This window comes from Miniopterus natalensis, chromosome X (genome assembly GCF_054644295.1).
Source record: "Miniopterus natalensis isolate mMinNat1 chromosome X, mMinNat1.hap1, whole genome shotgun sequence".
Lineage (NCBI taxonomy): Eukaryota > Metazoa > Chordata > Mammalia > Chiroptera > Miniopteridae > Miniopterus > Miniopterus natalensis.
This window is the reverse complement of record NC_142103.1, coordinates 31,968,397-31,987,530: the sequence shown is the minus strand read 5'-3', so window position 1 is coordinate 31,987,530 and position 19,134 is coordinate 31,968,397. Positions and strand designations below refer to the sequence as shown.

The following is a 19,134-nucleotide window of genomic DNA, read 5'->3' as shown; positions in this document are numbered from 1 at the left end:
GTTGATAACTATTTCAATGTAATTGTTTGTTTTTGTATTTTTATGTATTTATTCTGAGCAGGGATCCATAAACTGGTATAAAGGGTTCATGGCACAAAGAAAAAGGCTAGAAACTAGTACAGAAAAGTTTCCCAATCAAGATGGTGGACCTAGGTCATTTTCAACTTCAGTTCCCCCTCATAGCTGTCCATAGAAAGGACACCAATGTAAAAATCCCAGAGCCAGGCTTTATTCTAAAGCACCCTGCTAAACCAGAGAGACCAAGAAGGGCCACATTAGCAGGATAAGAGGAGCAGCTACATTCTGACCATATTGCCCTTCCCAGCCTGGCGCGGTGCTGCATGGAGGGTCCCCTCAGGCCTGTGGCTGCTCCAGTGCAGAGAGCCCTAGGTGGACGTCCAGCTATCGCAGCAACCCGGGCACGTGCCCTTGACCGGGAATCAAACCCACGACCCTTCAGTGTCTGAGCCGACACTGTAACCACTGAGTCACACCAACCAGGGCAAGGAAAGCATTTTTCAAAAAGAAAGGTTTCCCAGTTAAAGGCCTTAGAAGAGTCCCTTAAAAATATTGCAAGACAGTGAAGTGATCAGTGGTTGCCAGGCATTAGTGGGGAGGAAGGGCTGAATCGGCAAAGCACAGAGAATTTTTAGGGCAGTGAAACTACTGTGTGTGTCACTATAATGGTGGGTACATGTTCATAGAATCTATTATAGGGGAGCGAACCCTAATGTGAACTGTGGCCATTGGGCAATATGGACATGTCACTGTAGGTTCATCTGTTGTTACCAATGTGCCACTGTAGTGGGGGGTGTTGATGGTGAGGGATGCTCTACATGGATAGGGGCAGGAGCTACATGGGAACTCTCTGTACTTGCTGCTTAACTCTGCTGTGAGCCAAAACTGCTCTAAAAAAAATAAAGGCTAGGATGGGCTGTGGTTAGGCTGTCTTCCTGGAACAAGTAGAACCTGATTTGGACTTTGAAGCAGTAATAAGATTCAGCTAGAGGGCTAGGAAAGGGTCTGGTGGGCAAAGGCAGGGACATGTAAAGGAAAATATTCATATTCTGGTATAGCTCAGAAGTCATGTACATTGGCAATAATGAGAAAGCATATAAAAATCGATTGGGGTCATATTGTAGAAGCATAGAAATCACAAATTACCCATAATATGTTTTCTTTGGCCTTTGTAGTGCTTAAACGGTGGAATTTAAATGTTGCATTCTGCCCCGTTTGCCAGAGGCCCTTCCATCCCCCAGTGCACTTTACCCACTCTGATTCATTCCTGGCCCCCATAAGCATCAGACCTTTTGATCCCCAATGGACAACTTGTATACCAAGCTGCTGAGTTTGTACATGGTCAGATGTGTGTCTAGGAAGATTACTGTAGCTGCAATATGCCACATGGCTTGGCGAAAAGGGATTACAGATAGGGAGATGATTGTAACATCCAGTATAATTACAGTGAAGCATCGACATATATTTAGGGGTAGAGAAAACAAGTGAAGGTGGGTAATTAAGTTTAAAAAACCCGACTCATTGAAAAAGATCTTGGTGATAGATTGGTTGGTTGTACTACTAACAAAAAGCGGCAAATCAGGTGGAGAGAAAGTCCTTCCTGGCAGAGGAGAAACATTTTCTGGATACATTACGTTAAGGTTATGTATTGGAGGTGATAGAGAGCAGGACTGAGTCATTTGCAAAGAAGTGATTGTTGGAGTAGAGAAACCAAAGAAATTCTTGAGGTTGCTTGTGAAAAAAGTGACAGATGGAAGGTAGAGTGCCACATTTCTGTGTGGTGGAGCGATGCCACACAGGTCAAGGGGCTAGATGGCGGTAGATAAAACAGAATAAAGGGAGCCAATGTCAGGGAGAGTGCCGGGCGTGGGGTGTGTCACAAAAACCAGCACAGGAGAGAGTTTTAAGGAGGGATGAATGCGAGAACAAGACCAGAGGAAGTGATATTTTTGATGTTCTGAATTGCAGTGAGTTAATTTTCTTGTACTGTAGTTCTTTCTTAAAACAAACCACACTACATACCAGACACCTGTATTCCTTAAGCAAATTTTATTGTTTTTGGTGCCTCTCTTTTTTTATGTATATGTATTTTTTAATTGATTTTACAGAGAGGAAGGGAGAGGGAGAGAGGGAGAAACATCAATGAGAAGGAAACATCGATCTGCTTCCTCCTGCTTGCCCCCTACTGGAGATCAAGCCCACAACCCTGGCGCGTGCCCTGACTGGGAATCCAATCTGCATCCTCTGGGTGCATGGGATACCTACCACCCAACCAACTGAGCCACACCGGCCAGAGCTGTCTCCCTTATTTTTAAGGGACAGATGCATCTGCTGGTCATGCAACTGCCTAGTCTCCTATTTTCTGTTCCTCCTCAACCTGCTTCATTTTCTCTGACCTTTCTTTTCTCTTTCCCTCCCTCCCTCCCTGCTTTTCATCCCTCCTTCTTTCCTTTGTTGTTAACTTGCCTTCCACTTTAAATAATTTTTAAACAAAGGACACTGATCTTTCTTAATAATAACCCCTCGGTGAAATACAGCTCTAGGGTATTTCCTTCAGAGCTGGAAACGACAGAAATAGCTCATAGATGCCTTTCTGCAGTACCCGCATGAGGATTGTTTAGCTTATGCTCCCCCCACCCGTTAATTTCCACTGAGAGTGGCGGTATTACTTTTCTGAAACCCTTTCAAGTATCCAGCACTGAACCCAACGTGTGGGGTCTGCCAGTAGCCACAGGATTGTGTTTTTCGAAATGTTATTTTACATCTCAAAATAGATTTATATGGTCTCGGTAACTTATTACTGGGCTCTGACAAAATGACTCAAATGAAGCAAAGGTCATTGAATCCATTCCCTTGATTCCAGACAAGGCTACTCCGAAGCCATCAAAGATAGATGGGTATCTATCGATTCTGCAGGGAAAAGAGATTCTTCAACTTCCCTCAATTAACCAGTTCTAGAGTATAATTATTCTTATAGTCAGGAAGTTCATGCATGTGTAATAGTAGAGCTCGTTTTTGTCTCTTCAATCCATCTTTGTAATCATTGATCTTTGTGCACGGCTATCGACCCTCTGCGTCTTATGCAGGCTGTGCGTCTGCCTGCGCTCGTGCCCTAGGAGAACACAAGTGTAGCAGTCAGAGCTATAAAGGCATTAGTATTGGAGAATTTGGAGACATTTTTTCTCTTGAATAACAACTCGTATTCTGCACACTCATTTTCATAATTCTCTAGGGAACATGAAGCATTAGCAGTGACAGCAACAATCATAAGACGTTTCTCACCCATTTCTCATCACAATGGGATAAGTAATTTTGTGGCATGCGTGTTGCAGCCTAAACGTACTTTTGTCCATGAGCCATCTTTTGTTTTCATCTTTTGCTTGTACCTGGTTGGTTGAATGATTTTATTTTCTGTTACCTTTCTTCACTGAAGATTTCTTTTGCTCTCATTTGCTGCTTTCAGTCTGTTGCTCAGATCAGACCTATTCCAAGCAAATGTGATGACAGCTGAGTTTTACCCCCTCTGTGTCTTGTCGATCAATACTGAAAGTTCACTTGTCACCATCACTGGTTGTGGTGTTGTCCACGCGCAGCTCCACAAGCTTAACAAAGAAAGGAAAGATAGCTTTGAACAAAGAATTTTTCTTGTACCAGTAGGATTATAAAACATACTTTGAAAATGTAAAACATTTAGCCAACTTACACTTGGAACAAAACCTAAGTCTTATCAATAGCTGAGCAAGATGTGACTTGAAAAGATCACGTTTTATGCTGCCTTGTAGACTTTAAGCCACAGTCGTACTGCATTAAAATTCTAGTTCTTTCCTACTGTCTGAATTCATTGGGTCTATAGAAGTGAGCTGATGTTTTGGGTAGACCAGGAATTCCTTTGCAATTGTAGAGCTTGTAAAATGGCCTCAGTTTCCTCACACGGACTCCCAGAGCCCTGAACTAGAAAGTGAGAAGCAAGGTTAGACCCAAACTCCTGCTCTGACTTGTAGGTGTGTGGCTACCTCTGGACAAAATGTAGAAGTCCCCGGGCCTGAGAGAAACGGAGGGCAGAGTGTCTAGGCTTTAATGCCCTTGATGAAACAAAATGCGATGGAGAATCACTCCACTTTTTTCCTAGGCTTTTTTTGGTATTATATAAATTTGCTTTGAATCCAAAGATCATTGGCTAGTTACATAAAGTATAAGTCCTTTGCAATCAGTTATATCTTTAAACCACTTCCTCTCTGATATGTATCCAGGGGGTTAAGTAATGAAAACATTCCTTCTTATATACAAGGAATAGGTATTTATTTGCCAGATGGTCCTTGCAAAGTTCTCTTCTAATTCTAGATATCCTATGTCAAGTAGAAATGTGCCTAGTCTCAAATCTGTTAAAGTCATACGATACTTATAGTATAATTTAACATAAAATTCTGTAGTTAACAAGCTATGGCATACTTTAACATAGTATAATATCATTATAACATGATGAGATATTTTAATTCATTTCTTTAAAACATATTTTAGAGAGAGGCAGCGAGGAAGGAATACACAACAGGGATTGAAAGCTTTTTACTTATTAAGCTCAGTAGTGGGCACAGAGAGTCATTGTCTTAGTATATAGTTTTGCATGTTTTAAATATTACACAATATCTAAATTTTAAAGGATTTGACAAATACTGAAAGCACATGCTGAAGGTAGGGTCCCTCAGCTTTGGCAGTATTGACGTTTTGCACCCACTAATTCTTTTTCGTGTGCAGCGCTGTCCTGTTCATTGTGGGAAGTTTAGCCGTATCCTTGGCCTCTACCCACTAGATGCCAGTAGCAGCCTCTCATAACCAGTTGTGACAACCAAAAACACCTTTAGATACTGACAAATGTCCCGTAGCAGGCAAAGGTGTCCCTGGTTGAGAACCTCTGTCTTAAGAATTACTCTTATTTCTGAAATATAAGTAGTAAAATTTCTGAATTTAATTTTCAGATTTAATGAAAATTAAATGAATCATTTTAATGATTCAGAATTCCAATCATTTGCTTTTATTTTCTGTGTTAGAAACTCAGGGTTCTGGACATTTGATTAGTATTGGCAAAAACAAATCCAAACTCGATTTCCTGGGTTTAAAAAAATCTTTTTCCCAGAAACAGAAAGAACGTATGTTAAGTTGAAATTGCAAATGCCCCTCATCAAGCATTATTGAAAATGTAGACCATAATTATTTTTCAGTTGTGAATGCAGGCAGTCATAGTAGTGTGAATTGACGTTTATCCTTTATCACATAGTAGGTGTGTTTTTGTTTTTTTACGTTAACAACTTAGTAGTGTTGAACAATTCACTTTACATCATTTACAAAACCTTGTGTTTATTGTTTTTAATGTGTCATTTAGGTGAGTCAAATAATGTAGTGATAACTTGCAGTTTGCAGTCAGAAAGTTGGGTCTGAGTCCAACTCTGCCACTTATACACCTTGTGAATGTTGATCACGGTGTTGGTCACATGGTAGGCACAACACAAAGTGTCTCTGGGAATGAGTAGCATCAGTTCAGTTAGGGTGGGTACTTTTTTGATATTTTCTTGGAAACTTTTAGTTGAATAGTCAGCCATCCAGTTTTCTATGGTAATGGAAAGCATTATCAGCTAGGTGACAGTTCTCCTGGGGCTTCTCCTTTCTCTACACTGTCTGCAATCCCAGAAATAGAGATATCAACTGGGGGCAAAGGAATGGGAGGACGGTCTAGAAATACTCTACTATTTTTGAGAGGCTAATTCAGAAACCTCATTTTGGGGGACTTTGATAGATGAAAATGCGAACTTTCCAATGTTACCAAAACCTTTTAATATTTTTAAAACATGTTTTGTAGGTTTTGAATATTCCACTCGATAAGTGAAACAATGATATCCATCAATTGTTTTCCCACAATTTTTAATGTTGAATTTATATTATTGTAAGTTACTCATGTCTTCTTTTTAGCATTGTAAAATTTAGCTTTTGACGTTCATGCCATTACTAAGCATGAAATCTGTCATAATTTGAGGTCCTTAGAGCATATGATCTGAAAATGTTTTATTGAGGTACCTGACATTTTTGTATTTTCATGTGATTCCTTTAGGATTGTTTTATTTTAGTATGTTGGGTAATATTAGAGTCACATATTTTTATACTGAGGTCATTTAGAATCTGTGACAACATATATGAAATCATGGATTTATAAAATTGCTAACATTTATTATGGATGAAATTCATATTTTAGTCTGACTATTAGTGAACAGTATTTTGTACAAATCAGAGTACTGGGACTTGAGAATGTGACTTTGTCTGAAGGTTTGGTGGTAGGAGAATTTGTCATATTAAATAAAGAGTCAATCAGAAATGGTGTGATCCATTCTGAATAGTTATGATATAATATCTATATCGGGTATTTGTTCTAATAAAGAATCACAAAAGATAGTCAATAGGGCTAGTAAACTTAGATGACAGTGCTAAAATGTGGCTTCCAGAGCAATTTTGGTTCGCCCAAAATAGAAGGATGGGATTGCTATACGACAGCAAAGAAAGGGGACACTTGTGAGAGGGGTGTAACCTGCAGAGGTGTGGCTTTACGTGAAAGTTTACAAGCAGGATAACTCTCAGGAATGGTAAGAAAGCATATGGAAGAAGGCAGATATGACTCCTGGTGGAATATTTAAAGTACCTTATTTTTCTTCGTCTTCCAGTTGTGGTAACCTGTCCTCTATGAGGTATTCGTAGGGTATGACCATTCTCTCCCAAACTACTCGTTATGCTCAAATTTAATTTTATCTTTGTATCTTGATTGTAAAATTAGAGACCATCAAAAGTTAAGACTATCCCTGGCCTGTGTTGCTAAGTGGTTAGAACATTGGCCAAGCACTGAAGGGTCGCGGGTTCAATTTCCAGACAAGGGCGAGAATGTGGGTTGCGGGTTCAATCCTGGGCCCCGGTGGGGCACATGTGGGAGACAACCAATCCATGTGTCTCTCTCACATCAGTGGTTCCCCCCCCCCCTTCCTCTCTCTCTAATAAAAGGAAATAATGGAAAAAATATCCTCCAGTGAGGATTAACAACAAAAAATGTTGCCCAGTTGGAATGGTTCAGCAGGTGAGCATCAACCTAGGATCCAGGAGATCGAGGTTCGATTCCCCGTCAGGGCACATGCCTGGGTTGTGGGCTCGATCCCCAGCAGGGGTTGTGCAGGAGGCAGCCGATCAATGACTCTCTCTCAGCATTGATGTTTTTCTCTCTCCCTCTCCCTTCCTCTCTCTGCAATCAATAAAGACATATTTAAAAAAAAGAAAAAGTTAAGGCTAAAATAAAATTTGTAAAGTATCCTATTTGTTTCCCTGATTCCATGGAAAGAGAAACTGAGGCTTAAAGAGTATTATGTTGCACAGCCAATATGGGATCACAGGTCACCTCATAGGAAGCCCAGTTCATGGATTTCTTTTTTTACTCCTATTGTCTGACCTGTTTTTCGCTGCTGTTTTATGCTGATGGGTGAATAGGTTCTGGATTCCCTGCTGGACAGGAATAAAAAAGTGGCCACGAAGTGTTTCCTAATTAAACAGTTTGTGAAATGCCTGTCATCGGAAGTCAGGGAAGAAATTACATTACCCTTTTAAAATATCTTCTTCTAGTATTAGACAGCAACACAAATGTCTTAAATGCCATTCATTATTGTTTGTGCTGTGAAATATATCATGAGGTGCCAAGAAGTAGACTTAATTTTACTTAATGCTATATAAGGGACATTGGATTCCATTTCTGCATTAATAAGCAGCACTTTAGTAAAATGAAAGTATAGTTCAAGCACTAATAAGATCATCATTTGTTTTATCCGCTGCAAAGAATGAGGAGTGATGGGCCGTTTTAATGAAATTAAGTCTTTCAGCATTGTAAGAAAAATAGGAGGAAATATTTTGGCCTTCCTTTTATAATTTCTCTTTGATGCATATAGCTGAACAGAGTTGAAAAATTAGTTGCTTCTCAGGAAAAGCAAATAAGGTGTCTGCTTTTATTCCTGGAGTGCTGTGACTAATTGCTACATCGTCTCTTTGGAGTTCCCACTCTTTAGTGGTTTGTTCTTAAAATACCACTGTCAGCATTGTGTTGGGGTTTCAGTCTCTCATACCCTGTGCAGTCTTGGGAAGTTGCTTACCTTAGCCTTAAAGTTCTTGCCTATAAAAGTGATGGTGGTAGCACTGGCCAGTGTGGCTCAGTTGGTTGGGCATCATCCCATGCACTGAAAGGTTGCCATTCGGCTCCCGGTCAGGGCACATGCCCGGGTTGCGGGCCCGATCCCAGATGGGGGTGTGCAGGAGGCAGCCGATCGATGTTTCCCTCTCACATCGATGTTTCTCTCTCTCTCCCTCTCCTTTTCTCTGTCTAAAAATAAAAAAAAATCTTAAAGTTGTGACGGTATACTGACCCCACTGGGTTATTATAAAAATTAAATATGAGCAGTCTTGAAATCACTTGCAAACTGTAAAATGCTAAACAAATAGAACACAAATATAAATGAGTCCCTTGGAGATCTTCTTAGCCCTAACCTCTCACCTTTTCTAGTTGTTTAATAAAGATAATTAACTCTCCACTTGAACATTCAACCATCACTTGAAAGAGTATCCCAAAAAGAACTCATATTGTTGTTCCTTCCCCCAAATAAAGACCTACCTTCCTTATCTCCTGAAGTCCTTTTCTTTTTTAAAAAAATATATCTTTATTGATTTCAGAGAGACGAAGGGAGAGAGATAGATAGCAACATCAATGATGAGAGTCATTGATCAACTACCTCCTGCATGCCCCCTGCTGGAGATCGAGCCCCCAACCTGGGCATGTGCCCTGACTGAGAATGGAACCGTGATCTCCTCGATCCTAGGTTGATGCTCAACCCCTGAGCCATGCCTGGCCGGGCTATTTTAGTCATTTTTAAAGTTCTTTTAGAACTAGTCAGATACATGATATAGTGTTCTATTTGAGAAATATTACCATATCATATGATTTGGTGATATTTTAAATTAGGAATCGTGGAATTGTTAAACTGACCCTTTCTGTAGGACCCTATTGAGAGGTTGAGCATCCATGCTAAGCTTAGTGTCAGGTCTGCGATTTCCCCTTTTTGACTATTTAGATCTGTGTTATCTCTCAAGGATTTCTGAGAATTACAAGAGCCACCCCAATCTCTGTTATAGAACTAAAGGTCTTTATGAAGATAACAATGATTCCATATAGTATCAAAGCAGTACTTACATAGAATCATGATTAGTGGTGGGTATTTCTGCTGGTCCCAAACATTTCTGTCATAGGTTATTCTGCTCTGAAAGATCTTGAGCACTGGAAGCTGAAAACTACACAGTTTCCCTGGGCCTAAACTGCCTGTTTTGGGGATTGTGTTTCAGCCACTGGAATATTGGTGGTCTCCATTAGCCGAGGTTCATGCAAGCAGTGTTTTTGGCCCACTAGATCCAAAGGGAGTAGCCGCTAGGTCCAGGATATCTTAGTTTTATGTTGTATATAATTTTAGAAACCATATTGGGACTACTTCTAGATGAAGAGATTTTCTGTTGGTGACCAAGAGTAGCACACATAGGGAAGCTTTTGTTATTAGTTGCTATAAATCCACAAAGATCATCTGAACTTATATAAAGACAGCAGATGCTGCATGGGATGTGCACAGTGGGAAGGTATGCTTCCCTATTGGACAGGGGACATGCCACAGGTCTAGGAAAGGGTTTAGCTTGCCTGAACAGCAGTTTGGCAGTATTTACCAGTTATCTGCCTTAGACCTGAACATGTGGACTGCCCTTATCTTATCTTATGCCCAGGTTTCCTCAGAAGGACAGACAGGCCAGGTGTCGTAAAAAAAGGCCAACCTTCACAGGATGGATAGTTAGTTGATGATGGAGTGAGTAGCTCTATAGGAGTGGCTGGTTGGAGGGGGGCTACATCTGAAATGAAGCCAAGATTCCCCAAAGCTCTAAACTCTACCTAACCAAGCAAAAACAAGTTATGAGATAACAAATGTATTTGGTCACCGAATATTGAAATGTTGTGTTATATTTATGATAATTAATACTCATTTTATTTTTGTGGAATTTGGCATTGGCGTATATTCCAGATTCTGTGTATACATAATCTAATTCATTGCTCTTATTTGATGGTAGAGTAGTGGTAAAATTTGCTCAATGAATGTTTATAAATAAACATTAACACATGTTGCTAGTTGGGAAAACAATCAATTTTGGAGGATTGCAGGGAAGACTGTTATGGTTTTATATCTGTTACAAATTCAGTGCCCCGAGCCAAATATACTTTATGAGCTATTTTCATAGATAACTTGAATACTGCTTCGAGGGGAAAATATTTCAAACAAAATTTGTGATTTGTTGTAGGACTTGTTCAATTTTTGTTTGACTAACTCCTCTTAATTTATGGTATACATGAATACCTAAGCATAAGAGCTGTCCAGGATTATCGGATTGTCACTTACCTCATCTGTTTAAACTCAACTGACAGTTCTTTATGGGATATTTGGAAAGGGTCCACAAAATGTCAACAATTATTTTTCCTTAAGAAAAGTCTGAAATAGTTGAGTTTAAGCCTTGGGGATTATTGCTTCGCCTGTGGAGGAAAAGGGAACTGAAGAGTATGTCTAGACATTGGACAGGTGAAGAGTTGTTATGTAGATGATGATGACCAGCTGAAAAATGGCCCTGACTGGCTCTACAGAAGGAATCAATATTGAACTGAGTCAGATGAGTAGAAGCCTAAGGCCCAGACTGTAAAGTTTTAAGGCAACAATGGGAACTCTCCCAGAGGGATCAAGAACACCTGAGGACAAAAGATTGCATTAAGTTTCACAAAAGGATCCTTTGGGATACTTCTCTAATATATGACTGTATGTGTACAGTTCAAAATATAGCATGAGTCAAATGTAGCTGTATGTGCCCACACCACCAATATCTATGTAGCCCGTTGTTTAACCTTTTCCCCCTGGAAGAAACCACTGTTGGGAATCTTGAGCTTATTTCCCCCATGCTTTTCTTTATAATTTTATCACATATGGATGTATCCCTAAGATATATGTTTAGCGTTTGCCTCTCTTGAAACACTGTATGAGTGGAATCATATTGCATACGTGTTCTATTACTAAACTATTCACTATTTTGGAGATTCATTTATTTTGATGTGAAGGGTTTCTGAAGGCTCCCTCTTTGTAACACACAATTGTTATATTCCAAGGTTAAATTTTTTCATCAGGCTTTCAGTGCTTGTGTGTGTTTGTTTATTTATTTATTTAGAGAGACAGACATACACAGAGACAAACATCGATTTGTTGTTCCATTTATTTATGCATTCATTGGTTGATTGTTTTATGTGCCCTGACCTGGGATTGAACCCATAACCTTAGCATATCAGGACAATGCTCTAACCAACAGAACTACCTAGCCAGGGCCTGTGTGTCCTTTTATCAACTAATATATCTTTTTTAATGAAATATATCTTTATTGATTTCAGACAGAGGAAGGGAGAGGGAAAGAGATAGAAACATTAATGATGAGAGAGTCATTGATCTGCCACCTCCTGCACGCTCCCCCCCACTGGGGATTGATCCTGCAACCAGGGCTCATGCCCTGACCGGGAATCGAACTGTGATCTCCTGGATCATGGGTCGATGCTCAACCACTGAGCCATGCTGGCTGGGCTATAAATAATAAATTTTAAAAAGAATTATTGGCCCCAATCTGTCAAGGGGGTCTCTGGCCGTAGATAATCCCTGGTCAGAGACAGTACTGTGCCCACAGTTCTTGTCTTGCTTGTAGGAATGAATTTAAACAAGAGACAACCAATAGCAGTGAAAGCAGGTGAGGATTTATTTGGAGGAAAGCAATACACTCAGGTAGGACCTGAGTGGGCAACTCAGCTGGCCAAAACCGAACCTCCTGCCTTGAGTGGGCAGCTCAGCTGGCTGAGACTGAACCAAGTGCCCTGATTTGGAAGTTTAGAGGATTTATACCCCTAAGCTGGAACACCCCTAGGCAAGGAACAAGTCACCCTCTCCCTCATGTCTCCCAAAAAATATATCTTTAAGCTATAAGGCTCCTTCATCTAGGTGTTAATGCCACCAGTTAGACCATGTCCTGGAGGGCTCTGAAGTTTTCCTGCTCACATAGGGGCCTGTCACCTCCATTGTCTATTTTCACACCCATTTCCTCCAAACCCCAGCTGCCTCTCCCAGTCTCTCCCAGCCATATCTTTCTCTCTGCCTTTCTAACAAACCCATGTATGTGGGGAATGATAGACTTAATCACAGTGAACCTATCTCGGCTCTCCTACTACTAAAATGACTTAATGAGATATAAGACAAAAAAGAAAGGTTATGTTTTGGCAAGAAGGAAAGGGCATTATGGTTCAATACCTTTACTTAACTAACCTTTAAGTGTGCAATTAACATTTAAAGGAAATAAAGTTTTGGAAGTATTATAGAGTAATTGCAGAAATGTAAAAAGTAGTTAAAAGCCCATGGTCTGTTAGGAGAAATTCCTTTAGATAACAGTGACAGTCATCAAAAAGTGAATTTGTGATGCATAAAAGATGAAGAAAAATCTGCTCATTTGGTGGCATAGTTACTGCTTTCCCCTTTGTTGTTTTCTTCACAATTTCAGCTCATTGACATTTTTAAGGGTGAAATTTTTATACTGACCCAGAATTGATCATTCTAACACAAATCCTGAAATATATGAAAGAAACTGCTCAGTAGTAAGCAGAAGCAGTGAGAGGGAGAAATGGAAGCGCATGTTTGCCTATTAACTCAGTTTGTTAAACTCTTAGTTGTATTTAAAAACTTACAGTTTCTAGCCTCTGCCATTATGCAGTTTTTCCCTTACAGTGTAGAGGGCATCTGAACTCATCTTTGCTGTTTATTTAGAGAATATATGTGTGCATATATATATGTAGTGGTAGTATCAATAAGGTACCTGAAATCAAAAGGTATTTAAAACTTTTAAAGTACAGAGTCCTGTCCTGGCTGGTGTGGCTTGGTTGGGCATCATCCCGGGAGGTCACCAGTTCGATTCCTGGTCAGGGCACAAGTGCAGGTTGCCAGCTCAGGCCCCAGTAGGGGGCAGCCCATGGAGGTCACCATTTCGATTCCTGGTCAGGGCACAAGTGCAGGTTGTCAGCTCAGGCCCCAGTAGGGGGCAGCCCATTGATGGTTTTCTCTCATTGATGTTTCTCTTTCTCTCTCTCTGTCTACCTTCCTCTCTCTATTGCTCTAAAAAAAAAATCAGTAAAAAGCATACTTAAAAAAAATAGAGAGTCCTTGGGCAATACAAATTTTAAACACTGGCCCAGTCCACATAATTTCACCTCTATTTTTCTTGCTCTTGCAGGACCTTAACTCTTTTCAAAGCTCCTATAGTAGATGTTTCTAGGTATGTCAGAGAGTGACTTACACATCCCAAGGTTTGTGTCAGCTTCCGAGTCATAGGTGAGGGTAATTTCCTTCATTTCCCGTTCTGAACCCTCCCCTAGGGCAGTTGTGGGGAGAGGGGTGGAGTTTCCCCATGGGGCACAGCTGGTGTGGGCTGAATCCCTCTAGGTGCCAAGGATGTGTGCTGTTCTGTGGCAAAGAGTAGAAACGGGTTTCTTCCCTTGTCTCCTTTTTAAACATACTTGATTAGAGAGCATTAAAGCAGTGCTCGTCACATGGATCTCCTTTCCACAGCACCCAGACACAGGACTGTGCAGGTAAACCAGACCTAGATACACATCCAATAAATAAATATTCTGCACTGAGAATCGCCCCAGCCCTTCCCAAAATGCAAGGTTTTTTACTGGGCCCAGCCCGGCCCTCTGATCCAATCTGCCCTTCCCTTAGGCAGGAGGTTTCTCTCCTAGGAGGCCCCTTAGCCCACCACACAAATAGACTGCGAGCTGATTTCTCACACTGTCCACATTAGTCTCAGACTGCCTTGAACACCTATATTCTTTCCTTTTCTCTCTTGACATGCTTTTGATTAGCCGCTGAAGGAGAGTAGGGCGAAATGAGGAGCACTATGTCTCTCCTTTGTCTCTCTTCCATTCAGGAATTGATGGGCGTGAAAACATATGAATGCCCCATCTTATACATCTTTGTCTATAAAGTTCAATCTGTATGTAAAAATTAGGTATATTTAAGCATTGGCTACGATGCCACTTGTAACATGGGATCCTACAGGTAGCCGACTCACTCAGCACTAAGTAGTGTAATACTACTCAGTGTCTGTTACAGGCCAAACCTAATTTGCAAATGGAACCTACTAAGCACTGGCAGTTAAGTAAGCTTGTGACTCAGTCATAAAATGGTATCCAGAATCAGACTGCGTCTAAACGCACTAAATGTGTTAAATATTTCATACAGCTGGACAGAGAAAGAAAAGATGGAGCTTGCATCCTGAAGATGAGTTAACAGGTTACCCGTAGCTAGCAGAGAAACAAGATAACTCATTTCACATTCTGAGCTAAAATTTTATTTCCAGCTTGATTCATGCTAAACTTCTCTTCACAGTTAAAACTTAAAAAAAGTAAAATAAAATTGAGATGGAATATTCAAAATATAGGGAATTGATTTTTTTGGTAATTTTAATAATGGTCTTCATCTTTCTAATTTAGTTTCCCTGTAGTAAAAATTATGCAAGTTGCCAAACTGATTCTGTATGCTCCTTAACGACATACTTAAGGAAAAATCCCATTAACAGAGAAATAGCTTACAAAACAATTGAATAATTGGCATACATCAAAAATATTCAGGAAAAAATGGAAATAAAACCTTGGTATTTACTTAAATTTTTATTCTATAAAAGATAATGATATTAGTGATGAAAAACAATGGATGTTCTTAATTTCATTTGATTATAGGTGTATGTTGTTATATCAATATCAGTATTTCTTTTAAGTCAGAGAACATGACATTTTAAATCTTTAGTCTCATCAGTTACACAGTGGGTACCATTGTAGGTCTAGAGCTTAATGGAAATGCAGCATTGAGTGGGGGGAGAGAAAAGACAAATCAAGAAAACAAAAGAGCACTTAGAGTAGAACATGATACAGGTGTTCCCATTGGCTTGGGACTCATATATGTTGTCTACTCTTTTTTTAAAATATGGAAAAATCTATTACATAAAATTTACCATTTACTCATTTTAAAAAAAATAAATCTTGATTTCAGAGAGAGGAGGGAGAGAGAGAGAGATAGAAATATCAGTGGTGAGAGAGTCATTGATTGGCTGCCTCCCGCACGCTCCCTACTGGGGATCGAGCCCAAAACCCTGGCATGTGCCCTGACTGGGAATCGAACCTGGGTCTCCTAGATCCTAGGTCAATGCTCAACTGCTGAGCCACGCCCAGCTGGGCACCATTTACTCATTTTTAAGTGTATAATTAATTGGCATTAAGTATATTTCCATTGTTGGTCAACCATCACCGCTATTTCCAGGCGTTGTCATCATCACAAACAGAAACAGTATGCTTGTTAAGCCGTTACTCCCAATTTCCCTCTGTCCGCAGGCCCTGAACCTCTATTCTACTGTCCTAAGAATTCATCTCTTCTAGATACCACATATAAGTGGATTCATATAGTATTTGTCCTTTTGTGTCTATCTTTCATGGTTCACGCATGGTTTAGCATCATGTAACAAACTTCAGTTTTTTGGGCTGAATAATATTTCTTTTATGCACCACATATTATTAATTTATATGTTGATGGACAAACAGGTTGTTTCTATGTTCCGGCTATTGAATAATGATGCTATGAACATTTGTGTACAAGTATCTGTTTGAGACCCTGTTTTCAGTTCTTTTGGTATATACCTAGGGATTGAATTGTGGGGTCATATGGTAATTCTGTGTTTAATTTCTGAGAAACCATCAAACTCTTTTCCACAGTGGCTGAATGACTTTACATTCCAGCCCTCAGTGCATGAGGGCTCCTGTCTTTCCACATACTCACCAATACTTGTTATCCCCCCTCCACCTTTTTGATAATGGCCATTCTAGTGGGTATGAAATGGTACCACATTGTGGGTGCTTGTAAAAATGTTATTGTAAATGGAATTGTTTTCTTAATTTCCTTTTAGATTGTTCATTGCTAGTGCATAAAAATGCAACTGACTGATTTTTGTGTGCTGGTTGTGTATCCTCAAACTTCGTTGCATAGATTTATTAGCTCTAATAGTGGGGTTTTTTGGTGGATTATTTAGTGTTTTCTACATATAAAATCATGTCATTTGCTAACAGAGACAGTTTTTTTCTTTTCCAATTTGGATGCCTTTTATTTCTTTTACTTGCCTAATTGCTCTGGTTAGAACTTCCAAGACTATCATGAATAGAGGTGGTGAAAGCAGGCATCCTTGCCTTGTTGCTAATCTTAGCAGATAAGCTTTCAGCCATCACTCTTGAGTATGATGTTAACTGAGTTTATCATATGTGACCTTTATCATGTTGAGAAAGTTTCCTTTTATTCCTAGTTTAAGGAGTCATTTCTCAGAAATATGTGTTAGATTTTGTCAAATGCTTTTTGTCAGATTTTTTATGTATCAGTTGAAATGATCATGTGCTTTTTTTTCTTCCTTTGTTCTATTCAAGTGGTGTATTACATTGATTGGCTTTTGTATGTTGACCCACCCCGAATACTGGGGTGAATCCCTCTTGGTTGTGGAGTGCAATCCTTTTAATACGCTAATGAATTTTTGCCTGTGGTTTCTTGTAGTTTCTTATACCAGCTTTGGTATCAGGTTAATAATAGCTTCATAGAATCAGTGAGGAAGTTTCCCTCATCTTAATATTTTTGGAAGAGTTTAAAATGCATTGCTGCTAATATTTTAAATATTTGGTGGAATCAACTAGTGAATCTATTAGGTTGTGAGCTTATCTTTGTTCGGAAGTGTTTGATTACTGATTTAATCTCCTTACTTGTTATAGGTATACTGAAATTCTCAATTTTTTTGGACTCAGTTTTGGTAGTTTGTGTGGTTCTAAGAATCTGTCCATTTTTCTAGGTTGGCATCTGTTAGCCTACAATTGATTATTCCTAGTGGCCTCTTTTAATACTTTATGTTTCCATAAAATATTTTATTTCCAAAAATTATTTTATTTTATTTCTATAAAATTGTGTGTTTCTAGGAATTTGGACATTTCTTCTAGGTTAGCATTTGTTAGCATACAACTATTCCTAGTAGCCTCTTATAATCCTTTTTATTTCTATAAACTCAGTAATAATGTCCCAACTTTTATTTCTGTTTAGTTATTAGTAACACAATATATTTATATATTTATTCACATTCAGTTGTAGTTCATGTTTTCGTTAAGGTTTTAGGAAGAAGGGGTAGAAACACTGGTACTAGAACACAACCACAATCAGAAATTTATCTACTATTCTATTTTATCACTTTTAGAGTTATTAGTGCAGGTTTAATAATTCTAATAATAAAATACTAACCATTTATACTTTTATTGTTTTAGAATCTCATTAAACATCTTCCAGAGCAGAAGACACTGAATGAATTAGCACAGCTGAAGAGCGAGTACGATGACCTTTGTGAGCCTGAGCAATTTGGAGTTGTGGTACGTATCCAGCATAAGGGCCCACAAGCTCAACTTGGAGGTAACACCAGAAACAGTGAAAAGAAAGACATTTCAATAGCTGACTTTCATTTAACTGTATAGCTGCATAATTGATATAAAATTGGCTGTCAGGCAAAAGAACTCCTTGTTTATTATTATTTGCCATGGTATTGAAAAATAAAGAAATTAATATGTTGTTTTAAAAATGTATTTCTTTATTTTTAATTGATTCTAGAGAGTGGAAGGGAGAGAGTGAAAATGAGAGAGAGAGAAATATCAGTGCATCAGTGCAAGAGAAAAACACCGATCTATTGCCTCCTGCATGCACCCCAACCTGGGATCAAACTCATAGCCTGGCCTGGCCAGGTGTGGCTCAGCGGATGAGCATCGGCCTAGGACCCAGGAGATCATGGTTCGATTTCCGGTCAGGGCCCAGGCCCAGGTTGCGGGCTCGATCCCCAGCAGGGGGCGTGCAGGAGGCAGCCAATCAATGACTCTCTCATTGTTGGCGTTTCCATCTCTTTCTCTTTCTCTCCCTCTCCCTCCCTCTCTCTGAAATCAGTAAAGATATATTTAAAAAAACACACAGAAAAACAAAACCCCACAACCTGGGTATGTTCCCTGACTGGAAATTGAACCTGCCACCTTTTGGTGTATGGGGCAACACTCCAACTTACTGAGCCACACTGACCAGGGCTTAATCTTTATATCTTTATATCTTATAAAATATTTCAAATATCTCATGGGAATAACTCCATCCAGTGCTGATATTTAATTCTATTAATATATGGAAAATGGTGTATATATTATTTTATTAGATTTTTTTTTTCTATTTAGATCTTGAGGATGGAATCCTCCCCAAATTTAGGCTAGTAAAAAAAAGGGTACTAATTACATAATTAGCAATATTCTACACTTTTTGTGGTATATATTATGTTAGAAAAAGCACAAGAATTTTTAGATTTCCTATCAAGTGCCATTAATTGATTAAAGGTTTTAAATATACTGTTTCAAGTGGAGGGCGAACCTCATGAATATTCATCGTGCTTCAGTGTGGTTAAGTCACTGTGGAAATGCATTATGTTTCCTTATTTCCTCTTCATTTTAAGGGGTACAAAAGACGACTAGTTATAAATTATGTATTAAAGAATACAGTTACATGTTTTAAGTACTCCCCAAACCCAGTATTCAAATAATTGCAACCAAAAAATGATTGGAAAGAGGGCATGATGATTTCTTTCATTTCTCAAAGGAAGAGCTGTTTTTGACATAGGTGTGCAATGCAAGTTTGTTGGCTCTAGGAATAAACAGTTCTAGTACAGCTGCCAGCTTTCCCCTGGCTCCCTGAATATTTTCCATCTGCCTACTAAGACTTAAAATTACCTTCAGACCTAATAATCCAACACAGTGTCCGCTTCATCCAAAATATTTTATACCCTTTTTAATAGTAATATATTTGAATTGACCTGATTTGGTACTTTGCAATTTACAAATCCTGTTTAAAGTCA

At 39.2% G+C, this 19,134-nt stretch overlaps 1 protein-coding gene across 1 annotated transcript in view; it reads left to right on the top strand.

Moving 5' to 3' along the window:
- Positions 1-19,134, top strand: part of DIAPH2 (diaphanous related formin 2) — a 709,361-nt gene that overhangs the window by 295,108 nt on the left and 395,119 nt on the right. Inside the window, exon 21 of the mRNA XM_087813361.1 lies at positions 17,525-17,626. Coding sequence (XP_087669487.1) covers positions 17,525-17,626 — 102 coding nt within the window. The remainder of the gene's footprint in view (positions 1-17,524; positions 17,627-19,134) is intronic.